Below are 26891 nucleotides of genomic sequence, written 5' to 3' on the forward strand. Positions count from 1 at the left end.
TTTTTAATTTTATTTTCGTCTTTGTCGAGTGAATTAAAGTTAGGGATGGGTCGAAGAAGTAGATCCCGCAGTCGAAGTTACAGAAGCGAAGACGACTACGAAGAAGATCGGAACGGAACGAGATTGCACATCGCCGACATTTCGCCAGATTGCAACAAACGAGATTTGGAACGGGAGTTTGAGAAGTTTGGGGAGATGTACGAACTTTGGCTGGCCAGGACGCCGCCATGTTTTGGGTTCGCTGTCTACAGGAGGCGGGCTGACGCTTATGAAGCTATGGACGCTCTCAATGGAAAGTAATTCAATTCTAATTGAAAATTTTAGATTGCAGGCTTCATTGTATTTATAAAATAAATAATATTGTTTTTAATCTTAATCACATCGTTGTTGGGTTTGTTTATTTATGTTAATTGTTAACGATTCATTAATGCGGTCAGGAAAGAACTTTCTTTTGTTAAAAAAAATCATTAATCAGTGTTGTTAATAATTAGATTAGAGATTTCCAATTTTATTGCTTTTGTTATAATTTAAAAAGAAATTAACTTATCTTATTTTTGTATGCAAAACAGAGTAATTGGCAACAGTAGATTGAAAATAACGTTGGCGCTACCGAGAGCTAGAGAACGATCAAATCGTCGAACAGGATTTGATTCCAGTTTGAGGTGCTATCAATGTGGGGAGAGAGGACATTTTGCCAGGGATTGTGAGAGAGTGGGAAGGAATCGGAGTCGATTCAGTCCCGATTCCAGAAGGTTTTTATTTCCACTTTTGATATTTTTATTATATTCGGGCTGAACTTAGTATTTGAATTCGTTATTATATAAAACCTTTCAATTTGTTTATACATTTGTTTGTTATTTTGTACCGACGGTCATTGTTATAAAAGTATATATAACTCAGTTAAAAGAGAGTAGAATAATGTTTGGTAGAATGTTTAAAGAAATCTTACATGAATAAATTGTCTGATTGTATTACTTTGAATATACTGATGCTAATGTAACAATTACAACTTTATTTCAATTATTATTTTTGGTTTATAAATTTATGTTCTAAAAAGTTGCAAGCAGGTTTTATAAAAATAATGAAAATGAATAAAATTAAAAACCCATCATAATCCAATCCTCAGCAGGCTGTTGTGTAATGGTTTTGTGTTGTAGAGTTGTTAATGGTATAAAGGCAACTGTGGTTAAGATGGTGATGGTGATGGTGAGGCTGATCTCATATAAGTTGGTGAGATGAGTGTATAATTGCAAGGGAAGGCAAAGATGATGATGATGTATGTTTTAATTTTGTATGTTGTTGAACATTTCTTTTTTAATAATGTTTGCATTGTGATTGTCAACAAACAACATTGTAATCATTGTTTTTTTCTTTAAGTTATTTGAAAAGTGATGATGTGGAAAATCACCAAACAATGTTGAGTGGTGTTGACACATTTGAATGTGATGCATGCTATCTCTGGTGGATTGGGATGTTTCGTGTTGCACATTCATCTCCCAGCATCATGTATCACGCTTTCATTCCCTCAATTCATCAGGTCCAGTGGCAGATACAGACGTGACGACGACTACGATGATGACGGCAGTCGGAGGAGGAGGAGAAGGAGCCGACAAAGAAGTAGATCAAGGTCACGAAACAGGAGCAGGTCAAGATCGCGGGACAGAAAACGAGGCAGAAGTGGGTCATCGAGGGACAGGCGAGGCAGAAGTGGGTCATCGAGAGACAGACAAGAAAAAAGAAGGAGAGATAATTCTGGATCACCTTCTTCAAGGAAGAACTCGAGGTAGGGTTAGAGTCAGATTGATTGAACATTTAAAACAGCAGCATGATGATTAAAGCTGGTGGGCTTTTTGAATCTACTTATGAGCAAAAAATAGCTCTAGCCATGTTCATGTTTTGGTGCTTAATAATTGAAATGAATGTTTACAGTAATTTCAACAAACAATTGAATAGATCACAATCTCATGAGAAGATAGACAGATCGTCTTCAAAAAGAAAGAATGACAACAACGATCGTGACATGCCAAAGAAACCTGATGATGATAATGATGAGGTCGGGGCAGAGTATGAAAATAATGGGGGTGTTCCCTGTAAAAGTAGTAATGATGAGGAGGTTGCCAGTGAAATGGATGCTCGTGAGGCAGCAAACAACGCAAGTCCCTGATGCCATGATGATAGTGCTGCTGCTGGTCGTGGTTATGTGCTTTATTAGGGAGAGGAGGATTGCAAGGATGGTGATTACGGTAATCTTTAATACGCCTGTTAATGATGAAGATGGTATTGATTAGATTGGAAATGATAGCGAATCTAAGGGTAGTGGTGAGGTTCGATTGATAATTTTTTTAAATTGTGCATCAGAATTGATATCTCGAAGACACGACATGATGCCACAATAATGTGATGCGATCCAGATGTTATTAATGGACAAACAGATGTCATATCCTACTTATCTGAGCTTGTTCTGTTTGATATTATTTAATTTATAAGTTATATTAACGCCAATGCTTCCTCAGTCATCCAATTTGTGCAGGCAATCATCAGCAGTTTAACAATGTTATGCGTATTATATTGCTGTTGGTGTATTATATTTAACTTCAATAAATGTTGATCGACCGTGTCTTTTGTTAATTTTTTGTTTGTTGGTTTTCAATTAATATATGCTCTAGATTTCGTGTAAATTCTGCTGCCGAAGGTATGTTGTAGTTCATTAAATGATAGATTGAGTGGTGGGTTTATTGATAGATTGGTCGGTATATTGATATAAACTTAAATCGTAGCTATTTTAATGAATGTTTCTAGTATATTTCCTTCATGCCTCGTGTTTCTTATACCAATATAAGGCCTGCATTGAGGAATAATTAATGTGTTTTTTTATGGTACTATGTTTTATTTTCTCTTAAACGTCATCTTTTAATTAACGTAATTGCAAGCTATCTTATCAACAAATTTTTTTAAATGTTTTCATTTTTAATTCAACTCGTTAATATTTAATACGGACGGATTTGTTATAATTTGTATTTAAATCATTCAACACCGCTTTCGTTAACGTAATAGCTATGGGATCGTTAGGCTCGTATAGTGTTGAGTTTGGTCTGTGGCAATCAAGATGCTTCTGAAATTAGAATTTTGAATATTATTTTATTCGTGTTAGTAATAAGTTGTTTTTGAAAAAGTTTAGAAAGAAGAGTGGAAAGGAATTAAAAGGACAAGTTTCTACGTTAGTAACGTTTTCTTACTAATTTCAGTTTGCACCTTTTGTTCATTACAACACTTTAAAATATTTCAAGTGCTCTTTCTAATTGCTTGAACGAATTTTAAAGTAAGGTAGGGCGGCCGACTTATGTCAACGTTTGGACCGACAAAAATGGATTTGAACCAGTCTTTGTTTGCCAAGTGTCCCGCTGATTGCAGATCGTCATCGACGAAGATGGCGAACCAAGAAAATTTCGACCCGTCATTCGGCTATCATCAAACGATGAATAAATTGTGCAGCGACAACAACATGCCAACTAATTACATACCAAATGGAGATTTTATTCCTCAGAATGTGGAACCAATATTTATTGAACAGCAGCAGCAACAACAATTAAGGATGTCTTCTAATAGATACATAAACGCCAACGGAACCTACCAATATAATACCAATGCTCCGTTAAAAGAAGCAAATCAAAACATGTGGAAAAATTTTGCAATGTACACAGACAAAAATGAATTTAAAAACCACGGTGATATGGTTGCAAAGCACCTCGTTCCAACTGCAGCTCAAAGATCTTCTTCCAGTAACAGAGTTTTAGAAAAGGCACACGCCAGGTTCGACGCGCTGTTTCTCGGTCTGGCTAACAAGACTCCAGTTTTAGATGTGCATCTTGCTAAAAAAATTCAAAAATCCAATGCAAATGACGAGTATGCGTTGAAACAAGTTTCCAGCATAAGCAGCAACAGTCAACTGAGCATCACTAGGCCGACGAAAAGAAATATTCCGCCAACCCGAATGATGGCATTTAACTCCAAGAATAAAGTTTCCTCCAGAGATACTGTATCAGAACGTCGTTCAAATAAGAAATTATCGATGAGTGCATTTGTTCCAGGTGTGAGATACCAAAGACCACCGTCAGTCGAAAGTGGTGTCTGCTACAGAGTGTCTTACCAAGATCAACAGCATAAGCATAAAAAGAGGGTTAAATCTTTAAAAGATAAGACTCCTAGGTCGTTAACTTTAGAGATGTTTGAAGTTGATGAAAAAGTCAAAGTTGACTCACCAATTAAACAACCTGAAGAAGAAATGTCCATTCTAGGTTTGAAAACTCACTCTCAAAGTCAATTCAACACAAACAATTGCATGAGTGATGAAGAGAAAATGAAGTCTCCTAAAAATAAGAAGCAATCAAATATAAAACCTTATAGCATATTAAGTTCATCAGGACAAGAAAAAACCGATGAAATAAAGTTTCATTCTTTTTACAACAGCACTTACAGCGAAGGGTCCGATGATTCTGACGAATGTGTAACTAATGAGAATTACAAAAAAATGTCTCAATTCAATAACAATTCAATTCCTAAAGGAACGTCTTTCGTATCGTTGGCCAAAGAAATGTTGAAGAAGAACGGCCAATCCAGCACTGTGTCGACCGTGAAACATCAAAAACCCTTCCTGAATATGTATCCTTATTTGAAAGAAACAGAACTAAGTCGAGTTTTGGTTAGTGTTTCCAATGAAGATCTTGACGATGAAATGTATGATGGGCCAAAGAATCTTGAGAGAATGAAGTCGACAATAAAAGAAAGTGACAAAATGGCGAAAATGAAAATGAGCCGCAGTAGCCTCAATACTATTCGCACCTTCTCATCTAAAAGACCAAATAATATAGATAAAGTTCAAATATATTCGATGCCTGCTGAGCCATCACTGAGGTCTGGTAATAAGAAGTCTCGTATGTATGTTACGTCAAATTTACCGATGAAACGATTGTACGAACCAATCGGCGTAGTAAATTATTTGATTGAAAAATACAAAGATAGGCAGCCAAAATTATCAGAAAGCGGTCTCGGCTACGATCAAACTGTCAAAAATGTTGTAAAAATTTTGCACGATTCCTGGTTAGAACAAACTCAATGCGATGTAGCAATCGTAACGAAAGACGGCGAAATAATGGCACATCAAGCAGTACTCAGCAGTTTTAGTTCTTCCTTAGCATACCAGTTCAAGGCCAACAAGCCTCAGTGCGACACCAATGATGGATCGCAAGAAAATTTTCAACAAATCGCAGTTATTGATTTATCCAAATTTCCTAGAGACGTGATAGCCGATACGCTTCATTTTCTATACACGACAGACATTCAACTGGATAGTAACAACGTCACATACTTCATCCTCGTAGCAAAACGTCTGGATCTGCTCGTGCTGCTAAAGATGTGCGAAGAATATCTGCTTACTTCCAGCAACTTGGACAACATCATGCTTCATTTTCTGATAGCCAACAACTGTGAGATGACCAAAATTATTGAAGAAATGCAGCAGAGAATCGCGAAAAATTTTGATATAATATGGAACAAGAAACATGTCGTAAAACTTTCCAAGAATCTTTTAGTTAATCTGTTAACCCACAAAGATTTGAACATGACTGAAGAGAATAAACTACAAGTAGTGGCCAAGTGGATCGACTACAACCGGCCAGAACGATTGAAGTACATCCCTGATTTGATGAAACTTGTAAATTTTGAAAAGTTCGAGTTGGAATCGTTAATGTCTCGTGTGCAACACCTCGATTGGATGTTTACTGATCAAGTTATGAGAATCAAGCTATTGAGCGCATACAAGTGAAATTTTTTGTTTATAATTTTATAATTTTTATATTAAAGCCGTCAATATTTTAAAATGTTTAATCTTGGTTTTAAATAATTAGAAGACATAACCTACGTTTATTCATTAAACTATTGTAGATACCATTCACAAGTTTCGAATAACGCCAACTCAAATCAAACGAAGATTGAATCATCCAACCGCCTTTCTATCCAAACAAGCCAGCAATGCAAACAGACACAACCTTCTCTATCACAGCCACAAACGTTCCAATCGGTTCCATCCACGCCAATCACAAACAGTCAGAGATCGCACACGCCTGCATTATTAAAAACTCAGTCACCAATATCTCTACCTGTTCCTCCGATTTCTTCCCATCAACTTTCACAAGTCCCAAAAAGTTCTCCCACGCCTATAGCAAAATGTTTTACCCCCATTCGTCAGAAAGAAAATTTTCAACAAATTTCGTCGCCACATTTGAAACAGCTGAAGAGGTTGTCTCCGAGCCTTGCCAGTCCAAAAATATTAACAAAAGAAATAACGCAAAAAATGCCGGCTGATGATTTGGACGGTTAGATGAATTGTTTTTATATTTAACTTTGTGATTTGTTTGAAAAAATTCGAATCTAAAATAAATAATTATCTAAATTTTCATTAATTTGATGTGCGCATAGTTTTTAGTTGATGCGTTATTCTTAATTCTTGTTTAATTTTTGTTTCAGAAAATGTATCGTCAACGCGGTCGAAAAGTTTGGTAGCACTACGCTACCAACAATCACTGCACGCGCAACAACAGCAACAGTATCAGCAACAACAAAAACTAGACAATTCTTCATACAACTACCTACAACTCTCACAACAAACCATGACCAATCCGTCGAACACCCAGTTCAGCTGCGCTACACAAACAATAGAAACTAACGAGGCAGCCAGGTACAAAAATGACGCATTCAATAACTGTCGCCATAACAAGCACAGTAACTATGAACCAGCAAATGAGCCGCAGAAGTCTTTCATCGACAATTTTTCACCAAATCAGCAACAACAACATCGCGCCCAACAAGCGGCTGATTCTAAATTCCTTCAACAATTTTCTGAGGTTCAACAAAAGAAGCAACAGGCGCAACATCAGCCAACACATCAACCAACGCATTATCCATTGCAAACCTTCAACTACCAGCATCAACAACATCAACAACAACTTAACCATGGGGATTACTTTAAATCGCCTAGAAATTACGGAAAATCCCAGCAGCAACAACCACAACAGCAAGCATTTACAAAGCGCATGGAATCTAAATGCTATCAAACAGATCCTCAACCCCCCGTTAAAAGCCACAAAACTTTTAACAACGGAGTGACGCAATCAAGCAACTTCAGTTCAAACGCCACCACCCAGAAGAACCAGCCCACCCACTACATCAGCATCGGGACTTCCATGACTCCTAACATTTCACAGAACGCCAACGACATGATGGCCTCCAACACTTCACAGCTTGCTTCAAAACAGACTTTTGGCAAGACCGAACGAGAGGTCGACAGTACAACCAGCAGTAACGAAGATAAAAATAATTGGAATAAATCGCAGGGTCTCGTTTCAGTTTATTCGCCCAATTACAGACCACCCCCGAATAAACAATACCAACTGACCAGCAACTCCACGTCCGTTCGATATGTTGAGCTCTGATCTCTTCTGGCGGATGCATCCGAGGCAAGTCTCACATTGAAAAAATTAAAAACTTTCTCGCTAAAAACGATGAAAAAAATTAATGAACATATGCAGGTATAATAATTAAACTATAAATTCAAATGTTTAATTACACCGATAATGTCACTTCAATAAGTTTTTAAAGTAAATTCAAATGTTAATTTTGTGAAAAGTTTGACTGGTGACAAACATCCATTTTTATAAGGACTCTTCCATCAAATTTTATTCAAATAATTCATTTAATAAAACAATTTAAAAAAATTGGCTCAACATTCTTCATACATTTATTTTTTATTAATTGTTGACCGAATAGTTACATTATTTGCTTATGTATATGTGTATAATCATAGGTGCAAGGCTAACCGCATGAGCTTCATCGCGAAAATAGTTCGTGTAATTTATTGCCTCTAATACTTTAGCCACGTGGGCTAGAGTGCCAAAAATTATTTCTAAGTTTCAATTTTGTTTCAAACTGCTTCGATCAACCTGACAGAGACTCAGATAGGTAGAAGAATTTTTTAAAGCGTGGCAAGAGATTGGCTGTCATCATCACATCACTACATTGCAATCATCATCATTATCATCATGGACATTATCGTCAAAAAGGAAATTGCACATTCACACACCACGCACGCACACATGTATAAAAAAGACAAAAATTTTCAGACCGTATGCGGTAAAGTTAACATGACAGTGATGGAAGGTCAGTTGGAACCCTGCTGGGACTTTTTTGTCTTACCTTGTTTCTATTTATTATCTTTGTTAACGTCATGTCGACAGCATGACAGAACAGGCACTTCCTTTTAAAATAATTTTCCTGATTTTTTAAAATTTTAATTTAAAAAACATTATTAAATATACAAACGTATAGACGGGCACTTAGATTGCATCTACAAAACTACGCACAAGCATATACACAGACAGACAGAAACACAAAAAACAAACATATAAACAATCCCACGAATTATAAGTGAAATGGCTACAAGTAAAACTGTAAAAGTAAACTAAAATAATAAAATGAACGTAAGCAGGCGTTGAATCATCATAGCACACTTTCTATGGCGACAATAACTAACATTGCCTTGCCAACAACGTTAAAAATAGTGCCAAATTTGTTCTTTACGATTTATTCCAAATGAATAAGCTGTATTAAGTTGTACTGTTGTTGTTTTGGTGTTCGTTGTTGTTGTTGTTGTTGTTGTTGTGGTTGCACTTTAAAAATGTTTGTGCATTCTCATGTATCGTATATGTTATCTTCGAATTCTTTGAGTATCTTTGAGTTCTAATTTAGGTCATCATCGTCAGCGTAATGGTGAGCTGATGAATAATTCATTAACTAGTTTAATCATTTTCAATCTGCACGCAATTCAAACCTAATTCCAATTTCATCAGGCAGACACATGTGAGCGCTGAAACAACGCATTGTATACATTTATATTAGAGCGGGCGGATGTATGCGTAAGCATGTACGTATGAATGCATGTATGTATGGGAGAGCATATATATTGGGAAATATGAAACAAGTGTGACCGTTTTAAATTTCAGTTGCGTCGATAAAAATTAGTTCTATATTTTTTTTATCAACTAAAATATAATCTCGGAAGATAAACACATCATTAGCGTCACAAGCAGCGTCACTATCTTTGATTGTTTTTATTTCTTCAAAGGTAATACAATAACATCTTTTCCACATGAATTTATACACTAGAATGATTATTTAATTAGAAGTTTAAAAGGTTAAAGGTCATTCTCCCTCTGGCACTTGCCTCTGACGTGTCTGAATACGCGGGAAGAGCAGGCATGACACGATTGCGTGTGTTTGTATTCGAATCCTGCCACTGCAGCAGGGAGGCCAGGGACTTCAACCATTGATTCATCACGACGCACAATTTATTAATATTATAACTGTCGAAGGAATATTTATTGTTTTGCTTGTTTAATTGTTATTAATTAATTTATTCGTTTTTTAATTGACTAAAATTAATAAATTTATTTATCACTAATGTAAGTCTTAAGTATGCGTAAAGCCATCTCAACATAGCATCAATAACAACAACATCAAAAATATATATACAATCACGAAGAGAGGAGGAAAAATAAGTAAAGTTAAACGGACGACTTGTGAACGGAGCACATCATATCTTCTTATTAAATCGTCTTGACTTCAACGGATTTCCCTATTCATCTAACTTAACTTTCAACATTCTACCACTGAAGCTCAAGTCCAGCGAAACAAACAAAAAAACGAACGAACAAACGAACGAACGAACGAACGAACAAGCAAACAAACGAATGAATAAAGGAACAAACTTTTTCAGAATTTGAGATACAAAAAACTATTTACATTTTAAAATTTCCAGATGCGTTTACCTTAGATTTTACCCAATAATTAATTTTTTATGTAATTAATTAATAATTTACCAACCAATCAATAAACTAACTAATCAACCAATCAATCAATTAGTTTGTAAAGCGCTATTTCGGCGATTTTCAACAGCGCTCATCAGCAAACTTTGCAAACAGATGGGTCTTGAGATCTGCTCTGATCTTCGTATGTGATGGAGAAGTAGTCAGAGAAAGTGGTAGATAGTTCCAGGAAAAAGGGCCAGAAAAAGCAAAAGCAGATTTAGCAAAGAAATGTTTAACAGGAGTTAAGATGACGTGAGAACGAGAAGACGATAGTATACAGGGGCGTTTAGGTTCAATTAATATTTTTGATAAGTACCTACTTAGAGAAAAATTTAAGTTGAGACTTAAACATTAAAGTGCAAATTTTAATAATTATTCTATTTTTTATAGGTAGCCAGGGCTAGAGAACAAGATATGGAGATATTTGAGAAAAAAAAATTGGCACGAGAAACTAGACGAGCACCAGAGTTAAAAGCTTTACTTAAAGGACATGCTAGAATCAAAGATAAAGCCTAGACTACAAAACTTATGAGAAGCGTCAAGAGTTAGAGAATCAGGCAAGATAACAGAAGAAATAGTAATAGAGTGTATAGATTTATTAGAACAAATTAATTCAAATTTAGGAGGATTAAATGTAAAACACACAGAGTCAAACCAAGCGATAATTGAGAAAAGACATAGAGATAGATTATTAAGAAAAATATTGAGATTCATATTGAGATTCAGATTGAGATTGAAAAGAAGTATAAATATAAGTATAAATATAATATATTATATTATATTTATTATATATAAATATAATATAAAAAATAAAATATATATATTATATAAAATATAATATAAATATAAGAATCATCAACGAGGAATCATCAGAAGTATAGAGTATAAATAGAAGAGGGTCAAGGATAGAACCAGAGGTACCCCAAAAGTAAGGGTAGTTATTCAGAAGTAGAATTATTAAGAACCACGGAGGAAAAACGATTACAGAAATAAGAAAAACCCAAGATTGACAAGAATCTGTAATATTAAAAATATCATCTAGCAGCCTCAATAAAATAGTATGATCAACTGTATCAAAGGCAAAGTGTTTGTTGGTCTTTTTTGCCGCTGATATTTCTTTCTATAATATATATTGCATAATTTCAAAACTGACTACTGAATGAAAGAAAGAGAGAGAGAGAGAGAGAGAGAGAGAGAGAGAGATAAAGAGAGAAAATGATTGATATTTGTTCATGTAAGTCACCATTGTCAGTGTTAATTGATTGATGAGCCTGTTGGACAAATAAATGAAAGAGTAAACTTGTATGAACGAATTAACAGTACAAACGAATGAACAGTATGAACCAATGAACATAAAAGAACGAATAAACATGTGCGAACGAACGATCCCAAAACCACAAATTCAATTTAACTTCATTACTTTTTAAATGTAAGATTTTTTCTCGATATAAAAGTTATTTGTTTTTAAATGTTTCCATTATAACGATTTTGAATGTTTTCAAGCTTAAATTATACCTTCAAAATAAATTTATTCTCACGCAGCTACTGACCTAGTTCTCAGAAGAAGGGATCAGATTTCTCGGTCAGCGCCAGTGTCATCGTTCAACATCAAACGCGATGCAACACCACACTGCATTCATAATCACAGTTATTTGGACTCTGTAATATCTTCAATATCATTTCATAACAAGAATTGCAAACATCTGCATCATCATTATTTTTTCATCATCTTCCTCTTATCCTTGATAAAGTAAACGCATAAAAGATTGTCATCATCGTCTTCATCTTCATCTTAGTAAATATTAAGGGCAGTTCAAACAAAAATTCGAAAATGTTTCTGAAATATTTGCTCCTCTTGATACTTTTTTTCAGTTTTGATAACAGCAGCATCATCGCTTCATCCATTCTTCCGCCTCATCAGCAGCATCTTCGTACTTCTAATGCCGTTTATTACGAACATAACAACGATGGTGGCGGCGATAACAACAGCAACAACTACAGCAATAATAATAACTATTATGACCTGGAACAGGAAAGCATGGAAATCAAGAGCCAGCCAGGACATACGTTCAGTGAGCTTTCAAATAGAATTGGTCATCGCACCAAGTTAGCTTTCTTGAACGATCATTTGATTCGAAGAGCTAGGAGTGGTAATGAAAAAAGAAAAAATAACTGGGCGCAAGGAAATATGGCAGTTTGGGGTTGAATTTTGGCGAAGTTATGAACAACTTTTAAATATATTTTATCAACTTCTAACTAGATTTATTAAAATTGTAGTAAAATGATTTAGCATTTCACTAAAACAAATTGTTTCAATCATTTTTAGAATAAAATATAAATAATGATTTTTAAATACATAGAAAGTTAAAATGTTATATAATGCATATATATATATATATATATATATATATATATATATATATATATATATATAACATCTTCATAAATATTAAATAAATAAATAAATTGCTTCTTCGTGTAGCTCATCGTCGTTCATTTTGTGCTTGTTGTTTTAGCCGATGTTATTTCAATTATTAAATAAGAAATTTTATAAATTGAAAGATAGATGTCTTCTCAGCAGATTATCTGCTGTCTGATTATAATCATATTGTAAATAAATTGCTTTCTAGTGTTGCTACCTTCTAATTTTAAGCATGAGATTAAGAGGTTTGTTAGAATGGCGTGGCAAGGGTGCTGCGGACTGTAGCATAATAGTAGTATTGAGAGGAGAGAAGGTCTGAATGCTCTCTCACGGAGAGCTGCTGGTACTCGGAGAGCAGATGTCGTTCTGAAGCAATGTTGTGGCAGCCAGTGATCACTCGTAATGCTGTGGCCGTTGTAATTGACAGATTGATGTTGGAGTCTGTGGACAAGCGTACTGTATGATTGGGGCAGCCAATGGCTTTGTAGATTTGCAAATGAATTTCCTATCCGTTCTAAAATCGTTCCACTGAGTGCTTTAATTAAAGATGTTGTTGCGTTTGGAGGCCTTAGATGCAGTCAACTTATGGTTAAGTGAGAAAGAGGGCACCGTGTGAAATAATATACTTAGTCTATATACATTACTGCAACTATGTTATAATAAATTCGTGAGTTGGTACTTTATAAAACGCTAGAAAAAGGACATTAAAGTATGATAATATGATAATTGCATTGAAATAAAGGTCTATGCAGTTGAACTAAGATGGTAGACGTTTGTGAACTTCGTGGTTCGTTTGAACTTTCTTGAAATTAAACAAAGCCACTTGTTTCATTTAAAAAATTTAGTACAAATATTGCACAAATATTTAAAATATAACGTTCTGTCGAAAATAATTAAATAATATAAATGTTTCCTTTCAAAACCTGCATTTATTCACTTCTTATGTATGGCTCTGAACTTTCCAAGTTATTTATTGGCTTCAAGTCCTCCGGGTTTTGAGCTGTTATCCGACCGCTGGTTGGAGTCTAGATCATCGAGATCAAACAGTTATCGCTCATCATTCACATCTTCAACTCAAACCGAATCTTTAACAAACTCAAGAAGTGATAGGAAGAAGACGGCCTCATCAGCAGAAGATCTGAATAACAGCAGCCTGCATGTTGGATACGAATACAAAGATGCTAGGTTGGAAACTAATCGAGACAAAGAGAAAGACAAGATTCGAATTTCAGAGTGGGAGCAATCCTACAATTGGGACCTTAGTGAACTTGCCTTAAATTTAGAAGATGTGGACAATAAAATTGATATCAAAATACCTAGAAAAATATCATTTGCTGATGAGTTAGGTAAAGAATTGACAGAAGTGAAGATGGCTGCAGAACCTTCTGATGTTCCTCCAGTATTAAGTCCTGAAACAATTCAAAAGATCCAGCAGACACTATCAGATGCTTTCATAGATGATGATGACACATCAACAACTTCAAGTCCTACAAGCTGGGAACCAGAATATAAATTAATTTTAGTTAATTTTGAGGAGCCTCACTTGAATCTGCTGGCACTTCACAATCATATTGAACAGATGAATGTATCTCTAGCCAGCATAAAAACCCAAGTAGGTAAACTCATTTGTGGGACGGTTGAGACAAAATGCTGTCCAGGAAATGTGAGAAGTGCTAAGGAAGTGGTGCTGAGGTATACATTAGATGGCTGGAAGACTAGCATGGATGTTCAGTGCAACTTCGTTAGTGCTGTCGGAGGAACTAATCATGAACTGTTTTCTTTTCAGTTCCCACTCAACAACAACATGAATGTGCAATCGAGTGGTGATAATTCTTCTAAAGATTCTATTGTCATTGAGTTTGCTATTTGTTACAGAACTGAGTCTGGTAATGAGTTTTGGGACAATAATTCAAATCTTAATTACAAGATAAGTTGTAAGCTGATAGAGTCTAATAACAACATGCATAATACTTGTACTAAATCAGATGTTTTTAATGGTTCAAGAATTCTTCACAATCAAGTCGTCCCCAGCCAAAAGAGTCTCGACGTTGTCTTTAGAAATCCTCTTGATTTTGATAATGATTTTGGACATCCTTATTGGTAAACAAATAGTTATCAGGATTAGTTTTCCTACTTTTTTCTTTTGTGATCATCTGGTTTGAATGGCTGTAGCAAAGTTATTTATTGAAATTAATTTATAAGATCTAGATGTTTGTTACTATTGCTGTTTCTGCTGGTTTAATATTGGACATGTACATGTGTGGTGAAAATGCTCTGTGTGATACTAAATGCTTATTTGATTTTTGTACAAAAACACTAATGACAACATAAACACATACACTAGCACAAATATATTATGCAAATTAATGCACATTTACAATGCATGTATGTATATAAGTAAACAAATGAATTATATATTGTGTGTGCTTGTGTGTGTGTGTGTGTGTGTGTGTGTGTGTGTGTGTGTGTGTGTGTGTGTGTGTGTGTGTGTGTGTGTGTGTGTGTGTGTGTGTGTGTGTGTGTGTGTGTGTGTGTGTGTGTGTGTGTAAGTAGTTTAGTGTGTGCAATTTAAAAACTGAATTAACAGTCATGATTTGAAAAATTTGAACTTATCAATATAAATTTTTAGAATAATATGTTATGAATTGAATTGGACGATAAATTTATGCATGAAAGGTGTAACAAAATTGAAGCCAATGAGTAATTTGAATGAATTGATTGGTGAGTTGTTATCTAAATTCTTGAAACTCTTGTAATGTTTGTGTATGCCTTGCCATATATACTTGAAATTGTACATATTTTCAATTCTATCCCAATGATTTTAATTTATATATATATACATAATATAAAAATTTTTAGTCCAAATGTTTATGGTGTTAAATATATTTGACGACTTATTAATATGTACATAATGCTGATTAATATAATTGTTTGATTTGTTTTTTATTTCTTGTTTAAATTTTCACTTTTGGTTATGAAAAAGTTTGATTTAATAAATTATGTATCTTTTAACTGCTCTTAAGGTTATATCTGCATTTGATGATATAACTAGGTATTTCTACTTAAAATTAATTCAAATGCATAATATTTGAAAATGTAATTGTACATTAAAACAATAGTTAATATGAATTAACTATTGACATATTTAATTAAATAGGCACACAAATATGTGTTTACACATATCTGTACTGTATATATATATATATATATATATATATATTGGTTGATTAACTAATTTAAAGTTAGTCTTCTCAGTCTTTTCCCCCTCTATACAACTGATCGCCTAATTTGGCGCAAAAAATTTGATGGCAAAGGAAACAACGTCCTACCTCGGGGAAAACTGGGTCTGGACGCTAAACGAAGATTGATTGATTTTCAGTTGGATAATGGTAATATATATAGGTCCAAATAGTTGACTATATAGGGTGCAAATAGTTGATTTGTCATCAGATACATGCATACATATATATATATGTGTGTGTGTGTGTGGGTTTGTGTTTGTAAGAATGAACAAATAAATGCGTAGTCAATAGTTTCATTTATGCTCATATTTAATGATATTACAAGAGTTCTGAGTTTAAAGACATTTGTTAATTCTCTATATATATTTATATGTATACATATACGATTCCTGAATTTTCATGAGTCAAGAACATAGATAAAAATTGTGTTATTTAAAATCCATTTTTAAATGTTGTAATCTTTTATTTTTCACAACTTTTTATCGCTAATGTTTGTGCATGTCCGTTTCTTTTATGATTATTTAATTAATTTACACAAAATAAATTTTTTTAAATATTTGGCGTTTTAATTCACACTGATTCAAAACTTTTTACAAAGATAAATCTATTTTCTACTTATATGATCGATCTAAAATTAAAATTTAAAAGTAAAAATCTAAAAAGAAAAACTAAAAGTTTTTATTTTAATTATATTATATTATTATATGGTACAGAGGTATACATTTATTTTATTTTATTTTATTAGTCAAGCCTCTAGCATTTACTTTAGATTCATTCAATTTTCATATCATGTCCATCAATTAAATATAATTAAATTAAATTAATAAAATACCATGCCTGAATTGAAGTTGAATGAAATCATTTTTTATTAAAGTTTATTTAAAATCTTCTATAATTACATCAAAATATCACTTAAATGCAGAAGAAGTTGACGTTCATTAAAAATTTAAATTTCAGTAATTAAGAAATATTTGGAAATAAAAGACAGCTAAAAGTGATTTTAATTTTTTTTATGAATGTTGTTTTTAGTTGTTTTGCACTTTTTATAATACCTAGTTGCATCTGTATGTTTAGAATTAATGATTATCAAATTGAAATTCATTTTAGTTGAACTTCTCTTTAAATTTTGTGATTTAAATGGTCAAATTTGTTACAAGATGTCATCAGTCTGTAAGAATTGTGGTAGCACAGATATTGACAGAGACCAAACTCGGGGGAATGCAGTTTGCACTCAGTGTGGTGTTGTGGTTGAGGATCAAATCATCGTGTCAGAGATTCAATTCCAGGAGAATGCAACAGGGGGAGCTTCTGTCATTGGCCAGTTTGTCAGCTTTGAAAGTTAGTTAGGAATGTCAAACGTGCTTTGGCAAATGAATCTTTAATAAGTTATTAATATTGAACTGAAATTGTGATGTTGGATAATACTTGGAAGTGTTCTGTGCTGAATGAAAATTGTCATTATTTTGAGCACAGGCAGACACAACAGCGCTGGTGGTTCGCGAAACTATGGCAGAGATTCAAGACATGTCACCCTTCAAAATGGTTTCACTCTTTTCTCAAATTATTTCTTATTATAAATCATTTCAATACCACTTTTTATTTATTTCAATGTTATTGTTGCTCTATTGTATTATTATTATTATTGTTCAGTTTAGTATTCTATTGTATTATATTGACATACTGACTGAGTTAAATGGTTTTTCATAGTAGCTTAATTTTTTTCTTTCTTCACAATATAATTCATATCATTTCTTATTTACAATTGTTTGCATGTTGATTAAATTTAGTTGCTTAATTATTTCATAAGGAAAGAATCGAATTCAGAAACTGGCTTCAAATTTGAATTTGAGTTCCCATTGTGCGGACATGGCATACAACTTCTTTAAGCTGGCAGTAAGTAAGAGTCTGACTAAAGGTCGAAGGTCAATTCACGTTGCCGCTGCTTGCCTTTACATCGCCTGCAGGACAGAAAAAAAGCCTTGTTAGCTCGATGAATGTTAATAAGGGCGTGTATGAATATTAATTCAAAATACATATTTATGAACATACATACGAATAAATTTTCTTGCTGTCTGACCATTATTAATCCAAACAAGCATATTAAATCAATAAAATTTATTCTTGTTTCAGTGATGCTGCTAGACTTCAGCGATAAACTTGGTGTAAGTTTAAATGAATGAATGAATGATTGTTTATAAAGGTGCATAAATCTTATAAAATAAAATATTTAATAAACTAATAAACATAAATAAAATAATAATAAAGTTTTATTTCTTAGTAATTTTGGAACCTAAGTTTCATTTTCTTGATCATTTTCTTACTATAATTATGTGTCTAAATCTAAATTAAACTTTAAGCCTTGAACTTACGGTTTTTTGTTGTATATAGGTATTGTAATTTATGGTATATAGAATTATTATAATATTAAATTAATGTATTGGTGTAATAATGTAATTGTAAGTTGTAATGTAGTTTATTTTGTGTTTTGTATACATACATGTACATATTCATGTTTATGTCTGAAAGATGTGTAATGTAAGTGAATGCCATATTCAAGTTAAATTGTCATTTGCTCAATTTTGTCTATTCTTTTTTCATATTAATTACTTAAGTTATTTACTAACTCATTAACTAGTCTATTAATTAATTAATTCTTTTATTTGTTTGTCTTTTTAAACCATTACTTTAGTTTATTTTTAATACTTTTCATGCTTAAACATATTTTCTCCGTTATTTATTTTTCGCTTTCATTATGTGTGTGTATGTGTTGTTTGTGTATGTGTTGGTGTTTATAAATAAATCAATAATTTAATTAATATATATTCACATTGTATTTATTTGTGTGTTTGTTTATAAATGATGAAATAATGAATAATAAACAAATGAATATATCTATATATGTTAATGTATTGCACAAATTTGTGTTTGAACAACAGACAGATGTTTACACATTGGGTCACACCTACCTCCAACTATCAAAAGATTTGTACATCGCTATACCAGCCATCGGTTAGCAAGCAATTAGTTCTTAAACTTTGATTAAAAAGACGTAGAAGGATTGCTGTATTAGAAATACTACTTAAGTATTTGCATTGTGTTTACGACAGTTATCTTATCATCTGATATCCAAGTCGAAATGTAGATGAGCATGAATGGTAATAACTTATTTGGTGTTCATGTTTTATTTGACAAAATCTAATGTAGAGGAAGAAGAAAAGGATAGAAGATGCAACTGAATGACGATGTTTATTAAGAAAAGTTTCAGTTTTTGAAAATATATATATAAAAATTACATAACAAATAAACCCAGGCTCATTCACACACACACACACACACACACACACACACACACACACACACACACACAATGACACCATTCTATAACAATATCACGTCAATCAATTTTCTGTTCGGCTAAATAGGTCGCCTTGCTTATAGTGTGGGAGAAATTAATTCTTAAATTAAAAAGTTCTCAATTAAATTATTATTTATCATCCGATCCAAGTTTGTAACATCGAGAGTATGCTTTCAAGTTGCAATTTGCCCGAGAAGACCTTGGAAGTTGCCGGACTGCTAACAAGGTCTTCTGGCTGACGATGATGACGATTATTTAAATTTTTTAAAATGCTAACATTTCTAAGGATCAATTTTTCACATCAGGTTGGTCGGTCGGATGAGTCGTGATTGGATGGTGCAAGGCAGGAGACCGTCAGGCATCTGTGGAGCAGGTTTCGTTTCTATTTTTCGAACGAACGAAAGAATGAATGAGAAAGAGGTGAATGAGCAAATGAATGAATGAGCAAGCAAGCAAATGAATGAATGATAATCATGAAATTGGCATGCAGCACTGCTGGTGGCAGCTCGCATTTTTGATTTCAATCGAACTATCAAGGACATGATGAAAGTTGTCAGGATTGGCGAGCAGACCATTAAAAAGAGGTGGGTGCTTGTTGCTGACCAATCATATTTCATAACCATCGACTCACAATTGTGAGCAGATGTTCAGTGTTATGAAATCATCAACCAATCAGATTGCTTGAATTTGAGAAAACCCCGTCAAGTAAGCTGACAGTTGAAGAGTTTCACACGATAAATTTGGAAGAGACCATGGACCCACCGTGCTTCACAGAGGGCAAGAAGAAGGCGAAATTACTTGAGGTTTGGTTGACTGAACACTAAATGGTTGCCGTCATTATATTTACTCTATAGTTTAGCTTGATGCTGGACGTCTGTATCAGATGCATTCTTTTTGAAAGGAACCTCACATTTGTCTTGTGAAATTTTCTGTTTGATTAAAATTGATTGATTGATTGATTGATTGTTTGATTGATTGATTGATTGATTGATTGATTGATTGATTGATTGATTGATTGATTGATTGATTGATTGATTGATTGATTGATTGATTGATTGATTGATTGATTGATTGATTGATTGATTGATTGATTGACAGCTGGAAGAGAATGGTGTCCTTCCTGAATTGTTAGAAGAAGCGGAAGAACTAAGGATTCAGTTGGATGCAGCCATTCAAGAAATGATCAGCCGAAAAAATATAAAGTACAGAAAGTTCAAGAACAGCTTTCATAAGGGAGCCGAGGATGATGTTGACGTTGCCTACGACGATGACGATAGCAAGGGTGAGGGATGGTGTTGATGATGATGATGATGACAGTTTAATGGTAGGGTTAGGGTTGTATGTTAGCATTAACACTGCCTGCAATGTGAGATGTGGATGTCGCAGTGATTTGTATCCGCTGTCAGCTGTTTATACATGTTGCAATAATGATGGTGAAAATGGTGATAACAAAAATAATAAATAGCAGTAGACTGGTGCACCGATGCCCCTTCTACAAACGAACTTGATGAAGAACTTGCTCACTACCAGAATCTGCTCGGTGACGATACAGCTACTCCAGCTACTACAACTACTACAGCTGCTACTACAGCCACTAATGAGAGTTTTGGTGAGTTTTTCGACTTTGTAAAAATTATAATCCAACAAACACGAAATTTGTTTCTGCATGCTAGCGTTAATATTTGGTGCATTGATGAGTTACATTTTTATTGTACCTACGCTGATTAAAAATATTTAATATTTAGTCCATGAGCTAATGTTGCATGTTTCAAAGTATTACTATAAACAAGTCGATTTTTCAAATATTTGAAATTTAGTAGAACCCAGAACATATAAATTTATTTTAATTTTAAAACTATTTAATCTACATTTGAGGGATTTTCCATTGAAAATATAAATAAAAATTTTCACCATACACTAAATTGTTCATCTTCATTTACAACAGATATAGTAGACCAAGACATCGACAGTCTGATGGCCGCCGAGTTAGACCAAATATTAGGCAACAACTACAGCAGCAATATTAACGACAGCAGCAGCAGCTATAACAACGTCGAGACGAATGACGCTAGGAATAACCTGCAGTACCACACAAGCCTTGGTCTGAAGGAGTCCATTGATGAATGTCTACAGAGGAGCAAGAAAGATGATGATAATGACGAGGGAGGTGCTGACTCGAAAAATAACATCGGTATCTCTAACTTGCTTCTCGTCGATCTCTGTTTGTTCTTCAGACTAAAGCAAATAATTTACTTCCTTACATCGGTCCATCTCTTCATTCACCCATTCATCTTTCCACCATTTCGTTCATTTATTTGTTCGCTCACTCTCTCATTTTTTTTTAGAACTGGAAAACAATGGGGAGTTAGATCTGACCGGTCTCGATGATGATGAACTTGATGAAGTCAGTGAATGAATGAGTGAATGAATTAACAAACATGTGAATGAAGGATGGATAGAAAAATTAAAAAATTATAAAAGATCTGAAAGTTGTATTAAAGAGAAAGATTCAATTAGCAAGTTGAATCATCTCATGTGGACCTCATAAGCTAGGAAATAAATGCGATTTAACAAATTTTCGTAGACTAGCTAATTTCTGTTATAATTGTTGATAAAGGATAGAATTATTTATAAGAAACACACATTTGAACACAGTTTAAGATGCGTTAGTATGATGAATATCGTGAATATTTTATTTCAAACATGAACAAAGATGATCCTAAACAGTGATGAGGTGCGAATTAAAACTGCCATCTGGATGAGAGAAAATGCTGATTTCTTGAAAGAAATGAAAGGTTGCTCGGTCATCATCTCATTATTTACATTCAATTTTTCATTCATTTGCTCATTCATTCATTCATTTGTCATCCACTCACTCTTGTTAATTCATTTGTTCATTCATTCATTCATTAGTTTATTCTCACATTTTTCTGTTTTGATGGTGCTTGAAAAATTAATGATTTTGTACAATTTTCAATGATTTATGTTCACATGCCATTTATGACGAAGGATTAATTAATAATTAATTACGTGATGAATTACTTGAATCACACGAAACCTACACCTCTAGAGAAAGAAGAGAGGAAGGCCAAAGAACTGCTTGAAAATCCTGAACCTCTCAAGAAGGTTTTTACTTTTACATATATATTTATAGTATGCTCATATATATATATATATATATATATATATATATATATATATATATATATATATATATATATATATATATATATATTTATAATTTTATATATATGTGTGTATGTATGTACGTGGTATGTTTTCTTGAATACGTATTTTGTTGAACTCGATCAAATTTAGCGGGTTTTTTATTATCACTTTCAAGTTTACTAATTACATAACTCTTTAAATATATTTAGAGACGGAAATCTCGAAAATGCAAATCAAAAGTGCAAGCTCTGACAGCAAAGGAGGCCATAGAAAAAATTGTCCATGAAAAGAAGTTATCGAACAAAATCAACTACGACGTCCTCATGGACTTCAACCTATGTAAGATGGAGAGGAAGCCGAACGTAAATGCAATGGACGCTGGACGAGGTGACGACGGAGTTCGACTGCAAAGCGAGAATGTTATCGTCCTCGATAATGACGATGCCGATTGCGCCTGCAAGGCTAAAAAACTAAAACTTGAAGAGACCAAGAAAGTAGATGAAGTTGTTAAACTTCTTTATATTCGAATATATTTTTAACTATTTTAAAAATAAAATTAGTCTTTTCATGTAAATGGGAAACTTAACTAGTGTAACACTAAGTCATTTCATAGTGAAATTTTGAGACATTTCTTTGTCATTCGAATTGTTCTATTTCTATAATTCATTTCTACTGTTCTAATCTATTTAAACTTCTATATAGTTTTTAAATGCAAGCCATTATAATATGTATGCAGGCACCAGCGAAAAAGGATGGTGGTAGTGATTTGCCAGTGCAGGAATTCAAATCTAATAATATATCAGGTCATTTTTTTAATTTAATTCATTAAAAATTAATGTAAGAATTAACGTCTGTGTTGTTAGCGATAATATCACTTTCGTGGCGAAGTGCATCGAAGTTGAAATAAATATATCCAAGCAAAGTTATCTGAAGTATTTTCTTCAGATGATTTTGTAAAATATATAATACTCAATTATTAATAATAACAATAATTATTATTAATGTCATTAAAATAAAGTTAAATATTTTTATGCCGTTGCAGACGGGGAAATGGATAATGACGAGTTTTTCTTTGATAATGAAATAGAACACGCAACAAGTGAACAACAAAATGCGTGTAAGGTGCTTTTATGTGTAGTACATTTAATGCATTTATGCCCTGCTAGTTAATAGTTTGTTGTTTTTCTGTTTGTTTCTTCTGTTGTTAACAATTTAAGGCTTTTTAATATTTAAAACAATTTATTCAATTAATCGACCAGACGTGTTGGTATGCGCGGTTATGTTTATAGTTTTATTAATATATTATAAATTCTCATTTTTCTTTTATCACACAGCCGCTTTGGTTTACGATGTGGAGAACGATGATGACTACTACGACTCCGATTAATTCAACTCTTTCTATTACACCTTCTCTCTTTCTTTCTTTCTATCTCTACTCTCTTCTCTTCCATAGCACTTTATTATCTCTAAAATTTCCATGTGTACATTTTAGTGTAAATTTTTTGCTTTCAAATGAATTTTAATCGAAAAATAAAAGACGGTTTTAGCCGTTAGAATGCCGTGATGTCTGCGTGCTATTAATTTTACGCATGCGAGCCAGGCTGCCAAGTCATTCGTGTTACGAATGTAAAACCGAACAGTGAATGAATGTTCGAACGATGGAACCAACGAATAAATGATTGGTTGAATGATTAAGTGAATAAATGAATTAATTAATCAATCAATCAATTAACGAATGAATATAATGAATAAATTAATGGATGAATACTTTGAAAGATTGAGTGATAAAATGAATGAATGAGAAAAATAAAAAAACGATACTAGACCTTACTTGAAAAATCGTCATTACTGCAATCCATTGCACCGACGACCACCATCAACAACGAATACAAACAAACGTGTGTGTGCGTGTGTGTGTGTGCGTGTGTGTGTGTGCTAACTCTATGAAAGATACACTAATCTAGGAATAACAAGTAACGTATTCGTCAGGAAATAATATACAACATAACTAAAATAAGATAACGAAACTTAACTAAAATATAACGAAAATAATATTGTGTTGATTGTTGTGTTTGATTGCTGCTGTTGATGTTGTGTTGAACAAAAAAACAAAACAACACAACTAAACTAAACTAGAACGTAAGAAGAAAGAATAGAGTCCATAACTTACCTATGTTCACTTTTATTTAACTTTAGCCAAGGCTCACCCATTTTACTCCTACCTAAACCAATAAACAGTTAGTAAGTATTAAAAGAAGAGAACAAGAAATATAACTGCTAATAAATGCTTGTTTGTAAGTATGCATTTGTATGTTTGTGTGTGTTATACATATAACATACATGCAAATGCTGTGGTAACCCATGTTTTAAAGTATTTGCGCTAGAAAATAGAACCAAGAAGATGATAGAGAATCGCATTTTTATGAAAACAAACAAGTGAAGGAGGAGAAGCACAAACTTGAACGGCATTTAGTGAGAAGCCCCCTCGCCACGTCAAGGCAGCCGTTCATGAGGGGGTTAATAATAAAACGACAGTCTAGAAATAATAAGTAACGAAGGTCTAGAAATAATATACAACTTAACTAAAATATAACGAAAGTAATATTGTGTTGATTGTTGTGTTTGATTGCTGTTGTTTATGTTGTGTTGAACAAAATACAATACAAATAAACTAGAACGTAAGAAAGAATAGAGTCCCTAACTTACCTATGTTTACTAAATTAACTCACCTACCTATGTTCAATTAGCTCAACTTACGAATTAATCCTACCTATTTGTACAATTACGAAGAAAAAAGTAAGGAAAAGAGAATAAAACATCAAGCAAACAAAACAACGAATATATGTATGTATGTATGTATATATGTATGTAGTTGTGTGTGTATGTGTGTGTGTATGTATGACCGCGCAATAATAATAACAATAAAATAAACGAACAAATCTAGAATTAATAAGTAACCAATAAAATAAACGAACAAATCTAGTAATAATAAGTAACGAATGGTCTAGAAATAATAAACAACTTAACTAGACTTAACTAAAATATATCGAAAATAATATTATGATGATTGTTGTGTTTGATTGTTACTGTTGGTGTTGTGTTGAACAAAACAATACAATACAATACAAATAAACTAGAACGTAAGAAAGAAAGAAAGAATAGAATCCCTAACTTACCTATGTTCACTAAATTAACTCACCTACCTATGTTCAATTAGCTCAACTTACGAATTAATCCTACCTATTTGTACAATTACGAAGAAAAAAGTAAGAAAAAGAGAATAAAACATCAAGCAAACAAAACAACGAATATATGTATGTATGTATGTGTGTGTGTGTGTGTATGTGTGGGTGTATGTATGACCGCGCAATAATAATAACAATAAAATAAACGAACAAATTTAGAAATGATAAGTAACGAATAAAATAAAAGAATAAATCTAGAAATAATAAGTAACGAATAAAATAAACAAACAAATCTAGTAATAATAAGTAACAAATGGTCTAGAAATAATAAACAACTTAACTAGACTTAACTAAAATATAACGAAAATAATATTATGATGATTGTTGTGTTTGATTGCTACTGTTGGTGTTGTGTTGAACAAAACAATACAATACAATACAAATAAACTAGAACGTAAGAAAGAAAGAAAGAATAGAGTCCCTAACTTACCTATGTTCACTAAATTAACTCACCTACCTATGTTTAATTAGCTCAACTTACGAATTAATCCTACCTATTTGTACAATTACGAAGAAAAAAGTAAGAAAAAGAGAATAAAACATCAAGCAAACAAAACAACGAATATATGTATGTATGTATGTATGTATGTGTGTGTGTGTGTATGTGTGGGTGTATGTATGACCGCGCAATAATAATAACAATAAAATAAACGAACAAATCTAGAAATAATAAGTAACCAATGAAATAAACGAATAAATCTAGAAAATATAAGTTACGAATGAAATAAACGAATAAATCTAGAAATAATAAGTAACGAATAAAATAAACGAATAAATCTAGAAATAATAAGTAACGAATAAAATAAACGAACAAATCTAGTAATAATAAGTAACGAATGCGTCTAGTATAATAAACAACTTAACTAAAAAATAAAATAAGGAAATAAAAAAAGGGACCAGGCGCTAAGGGAATGCCACAAAGCGCCTGGTCGGATTTCAACGCATTTTCGGCTCCTATTTATACCAGTTCCATTCATATATTCTTATCATTTCAATCATTGACATCATTAAAAAACTTTATTTAATGTATAGGAAACATTATTATAAGTGTTTAACAACAGTATATTAACTATACTAAAATGAATTCAACGACTGCCTACGAACTTCCTGATGGGAAGGTTCGCGTGTGTATATACGTTTAGCTAGTTGAATTCAAATTTAATGGAGATCACTCCTTTTTTACATAAAAATGAAAAAATGTATTTCTTTTACTTCATTTCCTTTATATATTATACTTACAATCAATTCAATCATTAACATCTGTAACAATTTTATTGTTTCAATGTTATTGATTTTTGATTTTATGTAATTCACTAATATACATTCTTGACAACAGAGCTACTCAAACTTCGAAACATTCTGATTGATTGACTGGTTGGAACTGCTGTATTTCTTTTTAGGTAAACATATAATCTTGGTAATTATTTGTATACATGAATTCTAAATTCTTTATATATTTTTTTTATATAACTTCCTTATAAAACCAACAGAAATCAATATTATGTTACATGTGTATGTACGCGCGCGGTCAAATCAAATATC

At 32.8% G+C, this 26891-nt stretch overlaps 6 protein-coding genes across 6 annotated transcripts; 5 read left to right on the forward strand and 1 right to left on the reverse strand.

The window, feature by feature from the left end:
- Window positions 1–45: 45 nt before the first annotated feature.
- HELRODRAFT_86284 (hypothetical protein) lies at window positions 46–795 on the forward strand (the record flags this gene model as incomplete). The annotated part of the gene is made up of 2 exons (XM_009027671.1): window positions 46–296; window positions 570–795. The coding sequence occupies 2 exons, from the start codon at window positions 46–48 to the stop codon at window positions 793–795; spliced, it is 477 nt and encodes a 158-aa protein (XP_009025919.1).
- A 327-nt stretch (window positions 796–1122) lies between these two features.
- Window positions 1123–2213, reverse strand: HELRODRAFT_86185 (hypothetical protein; the record flags this gene model as incomplete). Its single annotated transcript, XM_009027654.1, has 2 exons — window positions 1123–1212; window positions 2034–2213. Coding segments are annotated over 2 exons (270 nt in total), but the record flags the coding sequence as incomplete, so codon positions are not given.
- A 1151-nt stretch (window positions 2214–3364) lies between these two features.
- Window positions 3365–7762, forward strand: HELRODRAFT_193466 (hypothetical protein; the record flags this gene model as incomplete). The annotated part of the gene is made up of 3 exons (XM_009027778.1): window positions 3365–5817; window positions 6103–6371; window positions 6523–7762. The coding sequence occupies 3 exons, from the start codon at window positions 3365–3367 to the stop codon at window positions 7485–7487; spliced, it is 3687 nt and encodes a 1228-aa protein (XP_009026026.1). The 3' UTR covers window positions 7488–7762.
- Window positions 7763–11748: 3986 nt separating this feature from the next.
- On the forward strand, window positions 11749–12123 carry HELRODRAFT_178922 (hypothetical protein; the record flags this gene model as incomplete). Its single annotated transcript, XM_009027779.1, has 1 exon — window positions 11749–12123. One exon carries the CDS (start codon window positions 11749–11751, stop codon window positions 12121–12123), a length of 375 nt encoding a protein of 124 aa, XP_009026027.1.
- A 1162-nt stretch (window positions 12124–13285) lies between these two features.
- HELRODRAFT_178923 (hypothetical protein) lies at window positions 13286–14443 on the forward strand (the record flags this gene model as incomplete). The annotated part of the gene is made up of 1 exon (XM_009027780.1): window positions 13286–14443. The coding sequence occupies one exon, from the start codon at window positions 13286–13288 to the stop codon at window positions 14441–14443; it is 1158 nt and encodes a 385-aa protein (XP_009026028.1).
- A 1580-nt stretch (window positions 14444–16023) lies between these two features.
- On the forward strand, window positions 16024–23660 carry HELRODRAFT_193467 (hypothetical protein). The gene is made up of 21 exons (XM_009027781.1): window positions 16024–16296; window positions 16539–16575; window positions 16736–16919; window positions 17055–17123; window positions 17389–17562; window positions 17712–17743; window positions 18518–18590; window positions 19087–19162; window positions 19242–19309; window positions 19427–19520; window positions 19613–19739; window positions 20035–20218; window positions 20402–20545; window positions 20882–21127; window positions 21282–21340; window positions 21650–21731; window positions 22007–22062; window positions 22314–22607; window positions 22841–22907; window positions 23147–23226; window positions 23439–23660. The coding sequence occupies exons 3-21, from the start codon at window positions 16739–16741 to the stop codon at window positions 23625–23627; spliced, it is 2295 nt and encodes a 764-aa protein (XP_009026029.1). The 5' UTR covers window positions 16024–16296; window positions 16539–16575; window positions 16736–16738; the 3' UTR covers window positions 23628–23660.
- The last annotated feature ends 3231 nt before the right edge of the window (window positions 23661–26891 follow it).

Source organism: Helobdella robusta, assembly GCF_000326865.2.
Source record: "Helobdella robusta unplaced genomic scaffold HELROscaffold_50, whole genome shotgun sequence".
Classification (NCBI taxonomy): domain Eukaryota; kingdom Metazoa; phylum Annelida; class Clitellata; order Rhynchobdellida; family Glossiphoniidae; genus Helobdella; species Helobdella robusta.

Coding starts and splice junctions, on each gene's coding strand:
- HELRODRAFT_193467 (XM_009027781.1), top strand. CDS start 16,739: ATGTCATCAGTCTGTAAGAATTGTGGTAGCACAGATATTGACAGAGAC. Junction 19,310..19,426: donor GTCAGGCATCTGTGGAGCAG/GTTTCGTTTCTA, acceptor ATTGGCATGCAG/CACTGCTGGTGGCAGCTCGC. Junction 19,521..19,612: donor GAGCAGACCATTAAAAAGAG/GTGGGTGCTTGT, acceptor TCAACCAATCAG/ATTGCTTGAATTTGAGAAAA.